The sequence below is a fragment of the Schistocerca gregaria genome, chromosome 8 (assembly GCF_023897955.1).
Source record: "Schistocerca gregaria isolate iqSchGreg1 chromosome 8, iqSchGreg1.2, whole genome shotgun sequence".
Lineage (NCBI taxonomy): Eukaryota > Metazoa > Arthropoda > Insecta > Orthoptera > Acrididae > Schistocerca > Schistocerca gregaria.
In genome coordinates this window covers 248,114,711-248,136,093 of record NC_064927.1, presented here as the reverse complement: position 1 = coordinate 248,136,093, position 21,383 = coordinate 248,114,711, and the positions used below count along the sequence as shown (strand labels likewise).

At 37.2% G+C, this 21,383-nt stretch overlaps 1 protein-coding gene across 14 annotated transcripts in view; it reads left to right on the top strand.

Moving 5' to 3' along the window:
* LOC126284122 (afadin) overlaps positions 1–21,383 on the top strand; it is a 995,168-nt gene that overhangs the window by 587,221 nt on the left and 386,564 nt on the right. For all 14 annotated transcript variants that reach the window (XM_049982823.1, XM_049982822.1, XM_049982819.1 and 11 more), the window contains one exon: positions 3,635–3,803. In XM_049982823.1, coding sequence (XP_049838780.1) covers positions 3,635–3,803 — 169 coding nt within the window. The remainder of the gene's footprint in view (positions 1–3,634; positions 3,804–21,383) is intronic.

Genomic DNA, 21,383 nt, shown 5'->3' with positions numbered 1-21,383 from the left:
AATTGTGTATGACTTGCTTATGTTAAAATTAGCATTTATGTGAATAATTTAGATTCTAATACACTACTTAAGTCTTATTTGTACTTTTTCTGGATTTGCTGCTGTGGAAATTTTAGTGAATAAGGTAGGACACACTTTACATGGGTATGTATAAAAATTTAATAAGTTTTCAGTATTCTTAACTTTCAGGTGAAAATTCTCTATTAGGGCCTCTTGTCCGCGAGGATTACTATCTTATTCTAAATATAATTCATTTTTTATGTAAGTTGTTGCATGAATTACTTATTTCAATTTATGTTATTCAGCACATGTAATTTGTCATAAATTATCATTTATCATCTGAATATTGAATCCAAAACATCGTGCCTAGGTCAGCTGTGTGCAGAGAAGTTGTATAGTATGCGTACATGAATTTTCAAACTATGTAGTATATTCCAATTCAAATTTCCTGTTGTTAATGAGCTGAAATACATTCTCATTTTAAATGTCGGACTGTTCTGTCTTGAAATATGGCAGTTGATAAGAATGATAAGTATTCACATTAAACACCTATCCAATCAGGAATAAGAAGAGGTGGTAACAGACATTTGTGGTTTAAATTAAGAAAATAATTTGACTGCTAGACTGCTTCATTTATGTCTGTTATGGAATTAGAGCACAACTAAGAAGAAAGTAATGTGTGTATTTTGGAACTGAAAGTCTGCTCATAAATTAAAGTTGATTCTGATCTTTCTTTATGGGATTGTTGCTACCTACAGTTCAGTTTTTCTTTTCAAGATACAACGAGCAGAAAGTCATGAACATGAAATATTCCCTGCGTAGAATATGATAACGATTAGTTCACTTAACATCTACAAACTAAATATTAATTAAACATGTGACAAAAGAAAGATTTTAACATAAAGAGGATTTTGATGGCCACAAAATAGTGAAATGACTCTTCCCCATAAAATCTATTCAGTATTATCACTTGGGTACATCCCTGTCTTTTTATTTTGTGTAGTTGTCCTGATGCTGTTGGCTCTTTAATTTGATCTGTAATACAGTTAGAAGCCACACTAGCTCTTTCCTCTTAAAGAGTTCTTATGACCCTCCAACAAAACATTTAATAATGATGGTAGTTTAACAATGTTTTATGAAAAAAATAGCACCTCTCATCCAAAGATTGCAGCGTAAGGTCATTGAGAGCCTTAATTTCACTTCACAATGCTTGATAACATTACACCTGCACTCTTACTCAAGTTCAGTCCAGTAACATGCCACTCGTGTTATTTTGAGAGCTCTGCTGGCTCTGTCATGTGGGAGACAGCAATAGGAAGCTCTTCTACATCTGAAGTCATTTACAGTAGCTTCACAGCCTGCTGAGAATAATTTAACTGTAACTTTAAAGTGGAGGCTTGGAGATCATTGTAACAACATAAAAGAAGGCACAAGGTTAAAGTAGAGAGCCCGTTACCACCTATTGCATGTTCACGTATTCATGGAGGGTTGCATCGTTTTAATGTGCAGTTATGTCAGAGGACAACTTTGAAGTAATGTGACTATATTTTATTATTTATTCTAGAGTGTCTGCATGTATACCATCATTGTCATAATAGAGTATGATTCTCTTCCATGTGCTATGTGAAAGTCTCCTCAACATTTGCTGATGGGATGGCAGTAAGTGCACATCAAACAGCATCCTTAAGTTTGTCAACTGTCTCCTAATGTGTGGCGGCAACCTTCTGTTTGACAAACCTCCATAATGCATTGTTGAAAGATGGCAGGTCAGAAATTTGGAGTTGCCAGTCCAAAGGTGCAGGCAGGTGGACAGAACTATGTCCAGTCCAGGAAATATGTCAGTGAGATAGTCTCTAGCGGCAGTGGTATAATGGGCTAGTCCTCTATCCTGTTAGAACCATACACGACTGAGCAGTCCCTGGTCTTACAATTGTGGAATAAACCAATTACATAACATTGTGAAATACACAATGTGATTCACAGCACTATCAAAGAAATATGAATGTACCAAGAGTTTTACAGATATTGCAGCCCAGATCATGGCATGTGGTGAGTTGTGTTCAAGTTTTTAATTAAAATGTTGAGTTTCTTTACTCCACAAGCAAATGTTTCTCAGTTTTGCACTGTGATACGCTGCACCTTCATCCAAGAAAAACACTTCCCCCTTGGAGGAAGAATTGTAAGGACATTGAGCATTTGTCCACAAGCCTGATGACATGTTTCAAAGTCATGACAACTCAGTTTTTTTTTTTTTTTTTTTACAAATGAAGGTTTAAATACATTTAGCTTCAAGTTCTTGTAATTCCAAGTACAGAACTCCAAATTCCTGTGATCGTTTATGAATGGAATTTTTTGGTGAATGTTCTATAGATGTTGCAGCCTCCACAAGTTTCCAGTTGTATTCATGATTGTCCTGAGTTAAGCTCACTTTTTGTGCAACCACTTTCTCACCAAAAAGTACGTCCATTTTGGTGGGGAAGGTTTCTGAAACCTTGCACTGAAGTCATGCTGACTATGTATTGTTGATTTGCATGTGCTGGGTCATTTGTGAACCTATGTACTCATTACATTGTGTTCCTCCATGGAGTAACTGGACTCAGCAGCCATAATTTTCATATACATATATTGGCACCTGCAACAATAAGAAACAGTTCATTAACATTTATGTAATATGTAGGGGGTAATGGAAATTTGTAATCATTCTGTACAGTTATTATTTTTTCAGACATGTAACTGGCAATAATTGTAATAACCAGACATGGATTGATCCTGGTCTACTGTGGTGAAAGTCTGTTGTAGATCTTTAACAACCCTATAGTAAACTGTGAATGTCCCTTGAATGATGAAAAGTTTTTTATGCTTCTTCATTGTGATTAGATATGCACATAAATTTTTGGAAATATTTATTATGAATCTACCGAAAAATATCTGAAACTATATACTGTAAAACCTCTAGATGTAGGGAAAGATACTCAATAAAGAGTTAAAAATCACAGTAATGCCAGATAGGCCATAGGAATAGATGATTGCATTATTGTACATGTGACAGTTTAACTTAGAGATTTAGTAACATGTTATTACCAGAAACACTAGCTGTATCTCCATTGGTATTGTCCATTGTGTATTTATATTAGTAGGTGCAACAGCAATAAGATTCATAACACATAACTAGCAAACTGACCAATGTCTGTTGTATTGTTCTGCTGCAACTTCCTACCATGTTTACCCACTGAGCCACACAGTTTTCTCTTATTGTATTTCAGTACTGTATCTCGTGATACCAGAACTTCCATTGTCGTGGCTGGCTTGAGGTGCATTTGGTCATTGTTTAAAGGGAATCAATTTTTTTTGAAATATGAATTCAATGAAAGAGGTTGTGAAGAAGAGAAAGCATTAAATATATTTTTTTCTGTGTCACTATTGTCATTTAATTATTTGTGTCTTGATTGTGATTGAGCTAGTATTTTCTAAGGCTATTTATTAAAGAGAACTTACTAAAGAATGGCTGGTAAAGAGTTAAGAGGGAGCGTAAAGGCTCTAATCTTCCCAGGTAAAATTAACACACTAAATGCATAATTAAATATTGCTAGTGTTTTAACACTGTGCTTTGACAGTTGCGTGCAATACTTTGCAGGTACCTGCTGTGGGCTTCCAGGAGGGTGGTTCGAGCTTCAGGCGGAAGCTCTCAAAACGTGAGAAAAAGCAGCTCAAGAAACAAGAGAAACTCAACAAGCTTAAGGCTGCTGCTCCTGCTGCCACAAAGGAAGTAAATGATGGAGGAGTGGCTGAGAAATTATACACAGGTTATTCTATTGATATACTTTGTGTATAAATGAATTACTGGCATATCACGCCTAAAGTCTGGTATCTTCTCATTCATCCATTTCAAAGAGTTGGATAGTGTTTTCCAGTACCATGGTTTAGATTACAGCAATACAAGGAATCACTTGAGAACATTTGGACATGCATTACTCTACTTCCTTGTGCCTTTTTGATTATGGTATACATGCTAACTGCTTTTGAAAGTGCTTACAGTACCCAAAAGCAATGGAGAAATCTGAGTATACTCCACTATTTTAAGGAAATTAATTTCCCTACTTATCTCAAGACCAATATTAGACAGTCAACAGATGTCCATATTTCTACTGGAGCAGCCTTACATAGTAGTCGCCAGCTCGTGTAACTTAATACCCAAATTGTTGGCTTAGAATACAGGAAAGCCAGCCACATATTTTATGTTTGTACACTTAACAGAATTAGTGCTGCCTTTCATATTTGTGTTGGGTGGTTCCATAGTTCTGCCTGAGAAATGTGAACCAGCAGGTTCAGATATGAATACACAGAGAAAAAGTTCACACTATACACAGATAGATGGTGAATACAAGTTTCTTCTCTATGGTAATGGATTATTGAAGTGAGGCAAAGGGTATCCACTCAAAGAATTAAGAAAAAAATTTGCCAAATTATGGCTGGTTGATTGTTCATCATTATTGTAGCCTGTGGCAGGGGTGGGGAGAGGTATTGAAGAAAAAAATGATGAACAGTGATTTTGGGGGTAAACCATAAATCACGTTAAAGATACTGTCAATCAGAAATGCACATAAAAATAGTGATAAATAGATTCTTAAAATTCTCATCCTCTTTCAGAGCAATGAGTTGAAACACAATAATAAAATGCCTGGCTGCTTGTTTGGTCTGCCAGTTCCTAAGAAGAATGAGTGTTTCAATGTGGTGGATCCTCCTTTTTATATGTCTGCCTTACACAGAAAACTTCACTGTGAACACTAGTGGATGTCTCCTCCACTGCCAGTCGTTTGTTGTATTCCAATCAAAAATTCCCATTACTGTAATAATTAGTAAAGACTTTGTTCTTTATATTACATTACACTAGTCGTCTTGCAGTGATCCCATGGAGATTTGGGAAGGAAACAGAGACATACATGTAACGTAATTTAAGCTCAAAATAGTGAAATGGCATTACATTACTGTATTACAGTTTTAATTTTAATTATATTAGTTTGGTTAATAAGTTTGTGGCCTTTTTGTTTTGCATTTAGTTATTGTCATCTTTTATTTGTAGTTCACTGTTGCTCTTTGAGTTTACATATTGTCGTTTTGTTATGTGGAGATAATTAATGGAACTGTTTATGCTAGAAAATGGAATGCCAAGTGGAGGGAGCAGAATGTTTCCAACGTACGCTTTTGTTTGAGTTTAATAGAGGGGTGACAGCAGCGAAAGCCGGCAGCCAGAAATGTTTGTGCTGTGTATGGGGATAATGCCATTCAACAGAGCACAGCAAGCAAATGATATCCTCGTTTTAAGGAGGATAGTTTTGACATTAGTCACTCTTCATGTTCAAGAAGACCTTTGGGGTTTGATGAAGACCATTGAAGTATAATAACCCACATTTATCCATATCAGTGCACTTGAGAATTGGGAAATGTGATGAACTGTGCTCTTTTCACCATTTTGTGACATTTGCATGTAATTGCAAAGGTTCAACAAAGAGAAGAATGAGTACCGCATGCTCTAAGCCATAGTCTCAAAAATCAGTAGATGGCCATATGTGCATCTCTGGTTGGTCGTCATCAGTTGTCTCATGAACAACCATTCCTTTTCTGTATCGTTGCTGGTGATGAGAAATGGTATGTTTATGCTAATGTAAGGAAAAGAAAGTAATGATTGAGCCAAACAAAGCAGCAACTCCCCATACAGAAACCTGCACACATCCACAAATGATAATGTTATGCATCACGCAAAACAGTGATGATGTGATGTATTACGAATTGCTTCCCCCAGGTGTAGCCATCAATGCTGACATTTATTGTAAACAACTGAGACATTGTGCAGACGTAATCCCAGGAAGATTTGCACGAAGTGATACTACTCTACGGTAACACCCGCCCACGTTCTGCTAGACTGACCAAAAACACTATACAGAAGTTGGGTTGGGAAGTCATTCCACATCCACTTTATTCACCTTTTCACACTCTATAGAGCAACCTTCAAGTAACTTCCGTTCCAAATGATAGTGCACTCCCAACATGACTTGGTGAGTTCTTCGCCTCAAAACCACATGATTTCTACATTCTCAGAGGCAAAAAGTTACCCAAGCATTGGCGGAGTGTTGCAAATAATGGAGGAGAATGTATTGTTATGACTAGAGTCTCTGTTTTGCGTATTTGTTGTGCTTATTAAACTTACGGAGAAATGCTATGAACTTACGGACCAACTCAATACATTAACCTAAAATGTTACATTTACGTTTTGCTATGAATATACCCTTCAATGAAATAGAAGTAATTGCCCAATAAAAAGTTATTTAAGACAGTCCAAAACTCCACTATATTACCAATCTGTCAGCAGTTCCCAACCTTTTTAGCTGTGTGGACCACCTTGGACACCCAGTAACTAAATATGAAACTAAACTCTATCCGAACAGGTCCAAAATCAATGCTACTGTCCGACCGCCATGTCAACGTGAGACTGTAGGTGTCACTGGATGCGGATGTACTTTTTCCGAAAAACATATTTGAAAAGGGTCATTCACATAGACAGATAGGTAAAAAGCCTGTCAAGTGTCTCAGTAATTCGGAAATATCTCTATTGGACTGAGCAAAGCGGTGTACTGGCTATTGTCCTTAACTCACATTTGAGACAACTGGGTTCAGTTCTTGGTTTGGCTATCCTTATAAAAGTTTTTCGCAGACATCCAGATGCCATGCCCATGCAAATGCTTCGATGATTGTTTCCTTCCTGTCCTGCCCCCCCTCCCCCTCCTCCCCTAGTAGTAAGCTACTTCCTGCCCCTGGATATTAAATGAGGAAATTTAAGATGAGGTGTTCTTGTGAGCAACTGTGTCCAAGAAATTGCGAACTTGACAAAATAAAATCAGATTGTGGCAGGTTACATAGTTATGCCATAAGCAGCCAACCATGGCTGCATGCCACTCTATAATGCAGTCACCGCCCAATGTCCATGGCTCAAGGTTTGGGAACTGCTGCTATATACCATTTAAAATTCTCCGATAAGTTATTGAATGCATGTGTACCTGACTCCATTGTACTAAAGTTAAACCCCTTGAGGTCTTCGTAGAGGTTGAGTTTGATCCTAATGTTGTCCAGTGATGGTCACTATTCTTCGTGGGAAGATAAATATTGGTAATGCTGAAGGACAGTAACAAACACTTCTTGTGAAATCGTTATCAAAATACCATTTTTTTTTTTTGACGAAGTCTTTGCAGAACGTTTTTGAATTAACACCATGCTTAATTCTTATGACTCAGTTCTGTACCCTGAAAATGCTGTCTTTGTAAGTTAAATTTCCCCAGCAGGTGATTCGAAACTCGGTAGTGAATGGAAATAAACAGAATAAACTAGCTTCCTAATTTATAAATCACATGCATCAGTAATCATATATACTGAAAATGTAGCTGATCCAATACAGTTAATTAATTCTGGGATAATGGATTTTCAGTTTGAGGTTGCAATACTATCTGTAATCCCAAAAAGTTAACACTTTCTGCCTCTTATGTTTCATTGTTTGAAATACCTACTTTTGTAGTTTGTGGAGTTCTGTGAAAAATACTGAACTGTGTCTAATGACAAGGGGATCAGATGGCAATAGGATTTTTGTAATTTTTTTTTATGCTGAATGAAGTTCAGATCTCAGAAACATCACCCTTCGAAAGTAGTTTCACACAACTCTAAGTAATTCTTGAGAAATTAATGTGAAAGTAAGGTAGATTTTTCATTCAAGCAGCATGGCTCTATGGTAGAGTGATCACCTGCCATTTTTGGGTTCGATTTCTGGCAGATGGATGTTCTATGAGCATTTCTGTGAAGCATAAAATACGTAAAGGTAGAAAAAGATTGTTAGCACACAAGACAGGTAATCGCTGAATCGAGCCTCATTTAGGTCATTATTTTTTCGTTTTTAAAGTCTTCAGTTCAGATACCTACACCATTTAAATGTAAAATTCATCAAATATATGCTAGTAACACACACACACACACACACACACACACACACACACACATATATATATATATATATATATATATATATATATATTCAACATTTTTATGAAAAATGCATATCGTCTTATTTACACTGTGTGATAAAAGTATCCGGTCACCACCAAAAACATATGTTTTTCGTATTAGGTACAGTGTGCTGCCAAGTACTCCATATCAGCGATCTCAATAATCATTAGACATCGCGAGAAAGCAGAATGGGGTGCTCTGCGGAACTCCCAGACTACGAACGTAGTCAGGTGATTGGGTGTCACTCGTGTCATACGTCTGTTCATGAGATTTTCACACTCCTAAACATCCCTAGGTTCACTGTTGCTGATGTGATAGTGAAGTGGAAACGTGAAGGAATGCATACAGCACAAAAGCGTGCAGGCTGACATCATCTGTTGACTGACAGAGACTGCCAACATTTGAAGAGAGTCGTAATGGTAACAGGCATACATCTATACTGACCATCACATAGGAATTCCAAACTGCATCAGCATCCACTACAAGTACTATGACAGTTAGGTGGGAGGTGAGAAAACTTGGATTTCATAGTTGAGTGACTGCTCATAAGCCTCACATCACGCCGGTAAATGCCAAACGACACCTCGCTTTGTGTAAGGTGTGTATACATTGGGTGATTGGGCAGTGGAAAAACGTTGTGTGGAGTGATGAATCATGGTACACAGTGTGGTGATCCAATGGCAGGGTGTCGATATGGCAAATGCACGGTGAACGCCATCTGCTAGTTGTGTGTAGTGCAAACAGTAAAGTTTGGAGGCGGTGGTGTTATGGTGTGGTAGTGTTTTTCATGGAAGGGACTTGCACTCCTTGTTGTTTTGCATGGTATTATCACAGCACAGGCCTATATTGATGTTTTATGCATCTTCGTGCTTCCCACTGTTGAAGAGCATTTCGGGGATGGTGATTGCATCTTTCATCATGATCAAGTACCTGTTTATAATGCACGGCCTGTGGCGGAGATGTTACATGACATTAACATCCCTGTAATGGACTGGCCTGCACAGAGTCCTGACCTGAAATTTTTTGGAAAACTATAGGGATGTTTTGGAACGCCGACTTCGTACCAAACCTCGTCAGTCAACATCGATACCTCTCCTTAGTGCAGCACACTATGAAGAATGGGTTGCCATTCCCCAAGAAACCTTTCAACACCTGATTGAACACATGCCTGCGAGAGTGAAAATGTCATCAAGGCTAAGGGTGGGCCAACACCCTATTGAATTCCAGCATTACCGATGGAGGGCGCCACGAACTTGTAAGTCATTTTCAGCCAGGTGTCCAGATAATTTTGATCACATAGTGTATAATTACACACCACACACAAATATCCAGCTTTCATTACGATTATAAATTCTTAATTACTGATTTTTTTAGAATATGGCCAATAAAGGTTTTTTAAATTAAAAAAGACCATTAAAATTACAGAACACTCACCTTTATTTAAAAATTTGAATCTGCTATGAATCGATCCCGTCCCCATTGTGGTAGGCGAGCCTTGCTTCATCACAGAGCCTTGCTGTTTATCTAGTAACAGTCGAGTTAGAAAGAAACACACATCATGCAATATCTGCTGGGGCCAATTTTTTGAAGGGACTGTGAATGATGCAAATTATTTACATATGTTAAAAACATAGTTAATAGCCCAGCTTGAGGAAAAGGGCCTCATAGAATGCATATGGTTGCAACGAGAATAAGCGCCTCCTCACTATGCACTTGACATGCGCAAGTTCCTAAATTTATGCTCTCCAGAATGTGGTTCATCAGCCACACCTGCTTGCTTGAAATGAATCTTGGCCTCACCACACCTGACAACTCTGTATGAGGAGACATCAAGGCACGTGTGTTGCCTGTTGTTACACTACAAATGAACAACTGTGCAGTGCTGTTGAGGATGCATTTTGCACGATAACACGGGATGTGCTCAAAAATTAGTGCAGAAAAATGTAGAGGCATAAGTTACAGCACGATGGAGAATATGCCAATTAATTGGGCACTTAATACATAAGGAAATACTTGTGCTAAAAGAAATAAAATCCTAACTAGGATTCGATACTAGGGGTATGGGGACTTCTTACCCACCCAGTAAGTCACTTCCTAATGATACATTCCTACTGCAAACTTGAAATCATGCTTTTTCTGGGTGACTTGGAATCAAGTTTTTGTGCTCTGAAGAACAGGTAGTTTCAGGATCATCTAATTATTATTATTATTATTATTATTATTATTATTATTATTATTATTGCACACAGGCTTACTTTTACATCCAATAATTAATACTACACTAATTCCAGTTTCTAACAAATATGTGTGTGACCTCAATTGTTACTTGGAATCTTAGTGTGAGGTTCAGTTTTATGAGTTGAATAGATTAATTTTATTTTCATGCAGTTTTTTTATGTATTTAATGAAAAACTCTGATTTAATACACTCACTAAATATCCAGAAAACATAAGTCAGAACAACCCTCTCTAACATTGCTTGTAGAGAGCTGCATTACAGGATTTGATTTAAAAACATCAGTTACAGTGCTTTAAATAATCTGAACCTAGGACCATGCGCTATGACGAATTTAACATATTGCTTGCTTCAGGACAATAAAATCTGTGTGTCTTCAAATCTTTCAGGCTGCATATCTTGTAATCTGCTCCCCAGACTAAATGAAAATAGCAAATATCTTCTTGTAAACTCTTGTTGTTTTTGTTATTTCAAGAAAGAAAAGTTTTAGGTTGATGGGATGGAGGCAAAACATAAAATCTCTCAACTGTGGCAGCTTATAGTGTCATTTTTTTCCTTTTCATTTTATTTTTTAATTAAGAAAAGATACAAGATTTAATTCCAGTAGTATCTACTCTTCTGATGACCACAGTTGCCGAATTTGGGAGAAAGGAAATTTGTGGTAGAACTTCATTAAAAGAAAGGATCAGTTTGATAGGATAAATCATAAGGCTTCAAGAAACTGCCAGTTACGTAACAGAGTGAACCTTGAGCTGTTAAAATTGCAAAAGGAGATCATAGATTGACGACAAAGCTTCAGGAATCTCTGTAGTCACAGCTTTGTGAAAATATGAAATAACAATGTGAATTGCCATAGTTCACTCAAGCATAATAGAGTGAGATTATTGGAAGAAGAACTTTTTCATTTGCATTTCTGTGAAAACTCACACACACAAAAGAAACACACATCTGTGTTGCTTTCCAGCCAGTGAAGACACCATGTGGGGCAGTTTTCTATACATTTTTGGGACTGATATTCATCTCAGTTGCTTTGGATGATGCCATTAAAAATAAATATATCATCAACACAAAGCAAGCTACTATGTAATTATTTCCTGACACTTATAATGTAATGGCACCTTTTTTTCCTCTTTTTTTTATTGGTGGACATCAAAGTGTTGTTTCAAACTCAAAGGCTAAATGAAAATGACAGTATGTTAGTAGAGTTACAGTGATTGTATGAGAACTAACAATTAACATATGTTGCAGATTACTAGGGAAACTGCATATCACTGTCTATCATTTTATCAGGGGTATTATGTCGTTTGTGAAATTATATTTCAAAATGAAACTACTTGTCATTTTTTTCTGTGGTACAACTTTTGACTGTCAACATACAGCTTCCCTCACTTTGTGCAAACTGTGTGACAGTAATGTTGGCCAAATATCCCAAACAGAATGACAAATACATGGAAGAGTTTAGTCTTCATACCTTGTATTTAGAAGACTATAAGGAAACAACAATGAAGAACACATGTAACATGCAACTTTTAATTACTGAAAAAATCGAACAAGAGAATTTAAGACAGACCATATTTGGTGGATGAAAGCAATCAATATCACAGATTGTTTTCAACATGTACTGTGATATTTGTGTTGGATGTGGAACAATCTTAATGTCATCTCTTGTTACTTGCAAACCTACCCTCATGTAGACAGCTGCAAAATGCCTGGTAATTCTGTTTTGCCTTGCTCTTTTCACAGTTCAGATGAAAGAGCACACTCATTGCAATGGAAAGGCAGTTGAAAATAAAAGTACATATTTGATGGAAGTGCACTATATATTAACACTATATTGTGAGACAGTTACAAGTGCATCTGAGTGACCTAGCGATCACAGCCAATTTCCGCGAGCTCAGCCATGGTCCATTCATCCAATTGTGTCGAAGGCCAGGTAGAAGTTCTCGTGTACCGCGAGTGTTGAGGAATTGGTAGACAGACTGCTGCGAGTAATGAGTATAGTGGGCAAGGGCACTACAAATGTAGTGTATGGACAGTAAGTTGGGAATGTGAGTCTCACAGGGAGCGTGCCAGAGATAAGTCCCTGCAGTCGCACTATCCTCTGCGTCCTCGGTGACTTAGACGGATGAGGCATCTGCCATGTAATCAGGAGATCCCAGGTTCGAGTCCCAGTTGGAGCACACATTTTCAGCTGTCCCTGTTGATATTTATCTATGGCTGTCAGCAGCTAAAGGTGCGGATTCATTGTAATTTCATTATTCGAGAGCTGAATGATCACCAATGGTATCTGTTGTTTCGGACATGTCCAAAAGAACAGATACCATCTTCACTTTGACAGAAAATACTGTAGCAAAGTAAATGGCTCACAAAATATCATTGAGTCACTATTTCCCAACATTTTCAACACTTAGACATGACACATATTAAATATCATACAAAACAACATCAAAACTTTGCTACAGTATGACAAGTAATCAAAAAATGTATGTGATAGTGATAATTTAAAAAATTAACATCTACATTGTCATTAACCATCTCAGTTCTTGGCCACTGGAAGTGATTTTCATAACATTTGCAGAAATGCGGGGGGAGGGGAGGGAGTGCATTCAACTATTTTCGTCACATCCCCTAACACTTTTTATTCATTTGGACAGCCGTAAAAGTTAAAAGAGAGAGCTGGAAAGCCTGCTGTTTCAAGGTTGCTATGGTTTTTTGAGACAGTATGAGTAATACACCAAGCTATCAAACAATTGTTGACAGTTAACAGGTCCCTTGTACTGTGATTCAGTCTGAAATTTAGTGAATTTGCTCTGCAAAATAATTAACTTCTGGTATGCAATAATGATCTTTCTCAGTAATTCCAAAGCTAAAGGACTTGTCTTGTAATTGTCTTTCTACCAATTATCAGTATGCAAAAAGGACTCGGAACTTCATGTTTATGGTTTGATACGCTTACAGAACATACACACAATCATATTTCTGGAGTTTTATCTGTATTGTACCAAAATGTCATCATTGGGAAGAAAGAAATGGCCACTGATGAAGAAATTGTGCATTGTCTTGTTAGAGTGCCCACAGTAAGCTGGAGTAAGAGAAAGTCAGTTCATTGTGTAGAGCAGTTTGGCTCAGAACAACTATAAGTAGGAAGGTGAATATATATTTTTTATACTATAAGTAGAAATCCACTTATGTATCTGAAGAACATGTTAGAAACTACATTGTTCCTTCCTTTGCTCTCCGTTCATGGTTGAAAAAGAAGTTAGACATCATGGTTCCCAAGTTGTTGGTACCCAAACAGTTGACAAATAGTGGATGTAAGTAGATGACATCTTGAAGGAGAAATTTCAGTGAAGAAAGATATTATGGGGTGGAGATTCGTGGGTCTCGCCGTGATAGTCAGGGACACCTACTCGGCTAGCAAAGTGCTTGTGGAGTACATGTGGTTTCTTTTTAGGCTAGGTGGTAGTTTGAGCTCCTCTGATGAGCATTTGCCAGTCTGTGTGCAGAGAGTGAAATCGGACCGTGCACAAACTGATGTAGACTGTCAAAATTTTAACAGTAAACTTTTGAAGTATTCATAACAAAATTTCTGAATTTACTGCCTTCCAGAAAACTGGTCACACTTAAGTAATTCTCAGAATAGTGTGTTGGCTGAATTTCGAAGGGGACTACTCTGAAATATTTAATGAAACATGGAATGCATATTTAAAAGACAGATTAGTTGCCATTGGAGTGGAGTGTTCATTGCAGTTGAGAGAAATATTGTATCTATTGAGGTTGAAATTAAGTGAAGTTTCTTGGATGTGACTGACAGGCCTAGGTGAAATTGTGGGATGTTTTACGGGGCACCTGATTCCTCAAACAGTTTAAGAATTGTTCAAAGTAAATCTACCCAGATCATGCAATATTACTTGAGGCAACATTAACTTACAGAGTATGGCCTTGACCATTTATGGATTCACTGCAGGTAATACAGACATATAGTAAAGTGAAGTACTTATGAATACATTTTCTAATACACTCTTGAGCACTTAGATTGATAGCCCACACACAGTGGAATTATTTTACACATTGTAGCTACAAACAAGCCACATGTTAATGTGATTATCAGTATAGAGACAGGTGTTAGTAATCATAATGTCATCGTATAGATGATTGTTACTAAAGTCAATAACAATATCAAGAAGGCTAGGAGTTTATTTTGTTAGAATGGGCAGATAAGCAGCTCTTGGCATAACCCTTAGATGGAAATATTTTAGTTCCAATATTGTAATGTAAAGGAATTATGGGCAAAGTTTAAACTGGATCTAAATCATGATCTGGAGAAACATTTGCCAAATAAGTTGATTAAGGACGGAAAAAATGCAATGTGGCGTGATAACAAATTTTGGAAAATACTAAGGCAACTGAGACCACAGGCTCTTTTGTTTCACAAAAGAACAGGCAAATAACAACAGACAACAGTTAACAAAACAGTATGTGTGTAAAATGATGGATGTGCAAAGCATACAGTAACTTCAACCATCACATCACAACAAAATGTCGTGAAGAACCCAAGAAAATAATTGTCCTATGTAAAGTCACTAAGAGTTTCGAACACTTTTATCCAGTCAATCATTGACGAGTCTGGTGTGGTAACAAGAGACAGCTAAAGAAAAGTTGAAGTTTTAAATTTCACAATTTTAAATCATTCACTCAAGACGATTACTCAGAGACACCACTGCTCATCTATCGAGTTGATTCCCATGGAGAGGACACAGTAATAGGCATCCCTATCATATAGCAGCAACTAAATCAGTTCAGTCACAAGGCCCAGATGGAATCCCATTTCAGTTTTACAGAGATTGCTGTTACAACTTTGAGCATAGCTGTGTGCAGCAACTGTGAAAATATTTTTTGTAGTAAAGACAGCCCACTGGTTGCAATGGATTTTATAGTCAGTTTCTGATGAAGACTCCCTTAGTTTAGGAGCCGATACCATGGTCAATTCGACTATAAAATCCATTGCAACCAGTGGGCTGTCTTTACTGTATATAAAAAAAGGATTATTGTATGGCATTGGTTTCTAGCTTAGCTTGCATTTATTGCGAATCTCTCACCCAACACAGTTTGAAAAATCACAGACAATTCCAGTATATAAAAGGTGTAAAAGAACAGGCCTATAAAATTACAGACCAATATCCTTAACATTAGGTTTCTGTAGAATTCTTAAACATATTCTGAGTTCAAATATAATATATTTCCTGTAGGCAGAAAAGCTTCTGTCCACAAATCAGTGTGCATTTATAAAACTCAACTTTGTGTTTTCTCACATGATCTCCTAAGAACCAAGGATGAAGGGCAACAGGCAAGTTGCATATTCTTACATATCCAGAAAATATTTGACACTGTCAACAAAGGTGTGAGCACGTAGATTAGATCCCCAGCTACGTGAGTGAATCAAAGACTTCTTAAGTAATAGAACCCAGTACTTTGCTCTCAGGATCACAAACAAGGGTGTCATCAGGAATGCCCCAGGGAAAGATCACTCTTATCCTCTAAGTACACAGGTGACCTGGTTGACAGGGTAAATGGCAATCTGTGGCTATTATTGAGTGAATGCAGGGGGTTAGAAGATGACTCACACAAAATCTCTAATTGAAATCATCAATGGCAGCTTGCTGTAAATGTAGAAAAATGTAAGTTGATACAGATGAGTATGAACAATAATCCCATAATTTTCAAATACATCATTTGTAGTGCACTGCTTGGTACAGTCACATCAATTAAATATCTAGGTGTAGTATGAAATGTAATGAACATGTAAGGATGGTAGTGGGGTAGGTGGATGGTTGACTTTTAATATAAAGTGTAACTCATTTATAAAGGATACCACATGTAGAACGATAGTGTCTCCAACTCTTTAGTACTGCACTAATGCACTGTGATGGCCATTCTACCTGTCACAGAGAATGGCAACTCTTAAATCATTCACATACCTGCTGATGGTTAGTATGTATATAAAGTTACATTGAGATCCAACCATGACTTCTGGTTGCTTCACCTTTTTGTCATGTAATTAAGACCCTAGGTACTTTAAGTCTTAGGAATGAGCTTAGTTGAAAATGATTCAATATGAACATGAATCTAATAGCAGATTTCTGGACAAATTGTATTTTTCTAAGGGTTTTCAACTGGAATATCGTGGGAGAACTTCTTCCAGTAGTTAACTCTGTCAAGTGTCATATCATTTTTCATTACACCATGCAATGGTGTAAATGCTAGGTGCACACATTAATGTTTTGCCATTAATCAGAATATTATTTTAAAGGAAATTGAGTCATTCTGAAGCTTATGCTCTTTTACCCCATGCTTTTCTGTAAGCTATTGCAGAAAAATATGATGTCCCACTTTATGTAAGAATTTAATACAGAGAAAACTGCATGTGGCACTAAGTAAATAGATGTGTCTACAATTTTCATCTTTGAAATATAGAAAGGTGATTTTATCATATTGTCACCTTGTTGATTTCTGCTTCTTTGGTGCAACTTCAACAGTGCTTTCACTGCAACTCATTGTGAAATATCTGTACTCACTGTGAGTTTTCAACTAAACAGCACAGTCTTTGAAATAATCATGAAGCGAACACCTTGTTATAAGCACAGCTACTGGTAATTTCCAATTTACCTCTACAGCATCTTGGCACATTATTGTGCCTACTGACTATTATTATATTATTGTACCTACTGACTGATGCAGATCCCATTTCATTTGATGGCTTGCTGTTCTTGCAGTGATCACAGTTTTCTGTGGGCCTATATCTTTGAGATGAGGTACCTGATGAGTGTGATTTCTAAATAGAGATGCTCTGTTTTGACTCCAGAGATTTCTGTTAACAACATGAAACGTACTGTGAAAAAATCTCTGCTGGTGTTGTTCATGCAGTCATGGATTGAAGTATATGATAGATCCTTTTCATAATTGCTAAGTATACCTGTCTTTAACAATTTTGGAAGAAGTTCACTCTGAGTAGCACAGAAAATTTAATAACTGAGATTCAGTAACTGAAACATGATTGAAAGAGAGAGATTAAAATAAGTAAGTTCCTCAATGAAGTAATGTGTAATTCACAATGTTTAACATAAAAGAAGACAAAAAAGAAGCAGGGAGGTTGAAGTAATGCATGTCTTTACTTAATGTATTGTAAAATAATTTGTTAATGCACAAGATTATAACAGTTGCCATAGGCACTTATAACATGGATTGGAGCTTGATCTACAATGGCAAACATCTGCTGTAGATTTTCACCAATCCTATAGCAAAGTATGGATGTTCTTGGAGTGATGGAAACAATTTGTGTTCCTTCATTGTGACTACATTCACACAATTTCTTGTGAGCTATTAAAATGAAGAAGTCGATTAGGAGGTTTATGTTGGTGTTTTGAATGATATTTTATGAATATTGAAACTGGGATTTTCAAGCTTTGTTTAATGCTTGAGAAAATACAAAGCGAAGACTTTTATAGTGAGAATGATGTTGGGGTGGTGAGAGACACCGTAATATCTCTCTCTGTTTGACTGTAATTTTCACAAAAAATTGTATGTGGTTTGATTGATTCCATCACTGGTCTAACTGCACTAATAGAAACACAGCAGTTAGTACAAACTATAGGCTAAAGCAGCAGCAACGCACAATTTCATCTACATTTAGGTTTTTGAATGATAACCATTTCTTTAAACTACATAAGTAAAAAATCATTGCTATTAAAAGCATTAAAATTATAAATATAGTTTGATCTGTTCATTAGTAACTGAAACATGATGCTAATGAACTTCCTGTCAAGACAGTGAAACATAAGCAGTTTACTGTATAACAATGTTCACCTTACTGTAAAGCAGTTATCACTTTATTTTTATGAAATGCTGTCAAACCACCTCATGCCTGTTATGAATTGAACCAAAATCTACAGTTGCAGATATCTGCTGCAAATTTTAATCAGTATTAGATTGATCATTATTATTTTTCCACTCCAGTTAACTGCATATATGTGGTTCTGTTTGAGCCTCCTTCAAAATGTTCTGTCCATACACTGTACCTACTCATATATTTGACAGCATTTGGTATCTTTTATTTTTTATTTTCTGAGGAACATTATGACTAAAGTATACTTCATTGATTCCATAGTGAGCCATTCTATCAATGTGATAGTTTGTGAAACAGGTTCTTACAAGTAGCTGCCCTGTGAAGTTACTGATAGCTGTTGGTAAAAGCATGGCCCAAAGCCCGGTACTCAGAGACCAGCAGAAATCTTGAACATGTGTCCAGGAAAACAAGAGTACAGGATGTGTTAATAATTAAAACTTCCACTACCCATGGAAAACAAGTGATCATAGGACAATGAAGCTTTGTGGAAACATTGGTACGGACATGAGGAAGAAAACTAATGAATAATCCATTGAAAGAAACTTGTTTCAATTTCTACATGAGAGGGTAACATTTGTTAAGTACATAGCATTTTTATGTTCCAGTTTATAAACATTGCTCAATGTGACAACTATCTGCAACCTCAATGTCCTGGCATTGCACTAAAGATACCATTTAACAATTGTTTGCAGCACTTTCCATATGGTGGACCTTGGAATGTTGAGCTATTGTGAGACAGCTTGTGCCCTGCTCAAAGATCGCATATTGTGTCTACTACTCTCAGCCATTGCAAACAGTATCTTCTCCAACAATTTGTAGCACATTTGGCCTCTCCCAGGAGCAATTCCCAAATAGCTGGTTAATTCAAACTTCCCCACTGTAGAATGACGATATCTCTATATTTTTTAAATATGTCAATACTCACGAAGAGCAGGAGCATTATTGTTGTTTTGATAAAACAGGTTCACAAGTAAAGTCCTGCTCACCATGTCCAGACCTGTGTTGAGTGCTGCATCTGCAGTGGACACTGATGCTTGCGTTTCAGCCATATGTTGCAATACCAGTATCGACATCTAACAGCAAGTCATGACACTAACGCTACCAATAACCTAAAACTTCAGCACACAGTCTGAATGTCATGTATGTAATGTTGGGTACCTATGTGGTAAATAGTTTTCCCTCTACACTGACTGAAGTAGTAACAGTTTTAATAGTAACCAGTCTTTATATGATCTGTAAAGGTAGAAAGGTGTTTTTTTGAGAGTTGATAATGGGCTTTTGTTCAACGTCACCTTTGGCAGTTGATGGTATGTAGCAGTGAATCTTCCAGTGTAACATTTGTACTAAGTGCCATTGTGCCATAATATTTGCAACATCATCAACTTTGGGATTCGCAGTTAAATTGCTTATTCCTCATACATTATGAATTTGCAAAATTGAAAGAAACATACTGTGGGAAAAAACAAACAGCTTCTAGTGCTCCATTGAGAACAACTCAAATACTTTGATAAATAATGTAATACTTCAGTCTGTTTATAAGTTGACACATTTTGCTCTTCACTTGTGTCGCACTTTCTCTGAGCTCTGAGCTCTGAGCTCTTCTCACAGGTCTCTCAGGTGTTAACACAATTATAGGATGAAACCTCACTCACTATTCACTGCAACAGGCATTTAAAATTGTATGAACTCATGAGCATTCAGAGGCTTTTGAATAATATCACGATACGAAACTTGAGTTTCTCCCGGTGTGTACAGTGGGGAGAATGCATCTGGGTGAGGTCTAAGACAACCACTGACGTCAGTTGCATGTTACTAACATTCTCCCAGTAGCTGGAAGTGCATTCTAGAATCTCCATGTATTTATATACGGTGCGATGACCAGTGTCAAGGCGATGTTCTCCGATAGATAATTTGCTCAGTTGTAAGTGTAGTACCCCTACTGCTGGGAGGGAGGCTGTGAACCGTGATGGTGTGAGCAGGTGGTGGAGGCGAGGTGGGAGCCTAGAGGCTCCAGCAAATAGTTCCTGCAAGGGTAGCAAGCTCTTCACTGAAACATCTGGCTGCATAGTACACTGACTAATCAGGCTCTTGTTACATAAGCCAAATGCAGTGTGTGCCAGTGAAGTGTGTACTCAATGATGCCATATCTACTGTGGACCTGGGCAATGCCCAGCTGCATCATGGTGGGAGGTGCTCATCAAGACGAGGCGCTTGTCCTGCAGTGGGAAGGGATGGGCAGTGTGCAAGGGGAGTGACCTGCTTGCCTCTGAGCAGGAGTCCACCCTAATGGTTCAAATGGCTCTGAGCACTATGGGACTCAACTGCTGTGGTCATTAGTCCCCTAGAACTTAGAACTACTTACACCTAACTAACCTAAGGACATCACACACATCCATGCCCGAGACAGGATTCGAACCTGCGACCGTAGCAGTCGCACAGTTCCTAGAACCGCGAGACCACCGCGGCCGGGACATGTTAAAGTATTTACAAGTTTAGACAAATTTAAAATAAGCTAATTCATATACACATAAATTTACAGACTTCTAGTTAGAGACAATTGTTAGATTTACACCTGTTATACAATACTCTTATTGCAAATAACTTATTAAGTAATGTAATGCCACACTGTTCACTCATATCTCACTATCAGTCACTGCACACACAATACACACTCTGTTTCATAACACTTCACTCACTACATACACAAATGCACACACTGGTGATCTCCGGGCCATATTCTGTACTGCAACTTCCCATTTGCTATCATTAAAACCTGAATCAGCATCCCTCTATGACAAGTGAGATGTTGAGATAAGGAAGAGAAAGAGGTGTTAGTATTATGCTATGCATAGCTTGGGGTAAGTTTTTCTAGAAAAGGAAAAAAGAAGGTGCAAAACATATTGTGAAGGTGTTCTGTGGAATGTTGGGTGTTTTATAATCATTATCATTATTATTATTATTTATTTGTATAACTTTTTTTTACCAAACCCCTACTCTGTTTTATGTAAATAATACTTTAATGTATAAAATGTATTGTGTAACAGGCACTTTTAGCTGCCTTTTTAAATAAGTGTGTTTCTGCAATTTTTTAAATGTTTTTTGGTATTTGGTAGACATGGGATGGCCTACTGCACCATGGGGCTATGTGCAGGAGGGATTTAGTGCATAGAGCTGTTGCCCTACCATGGCCTTGAAACTG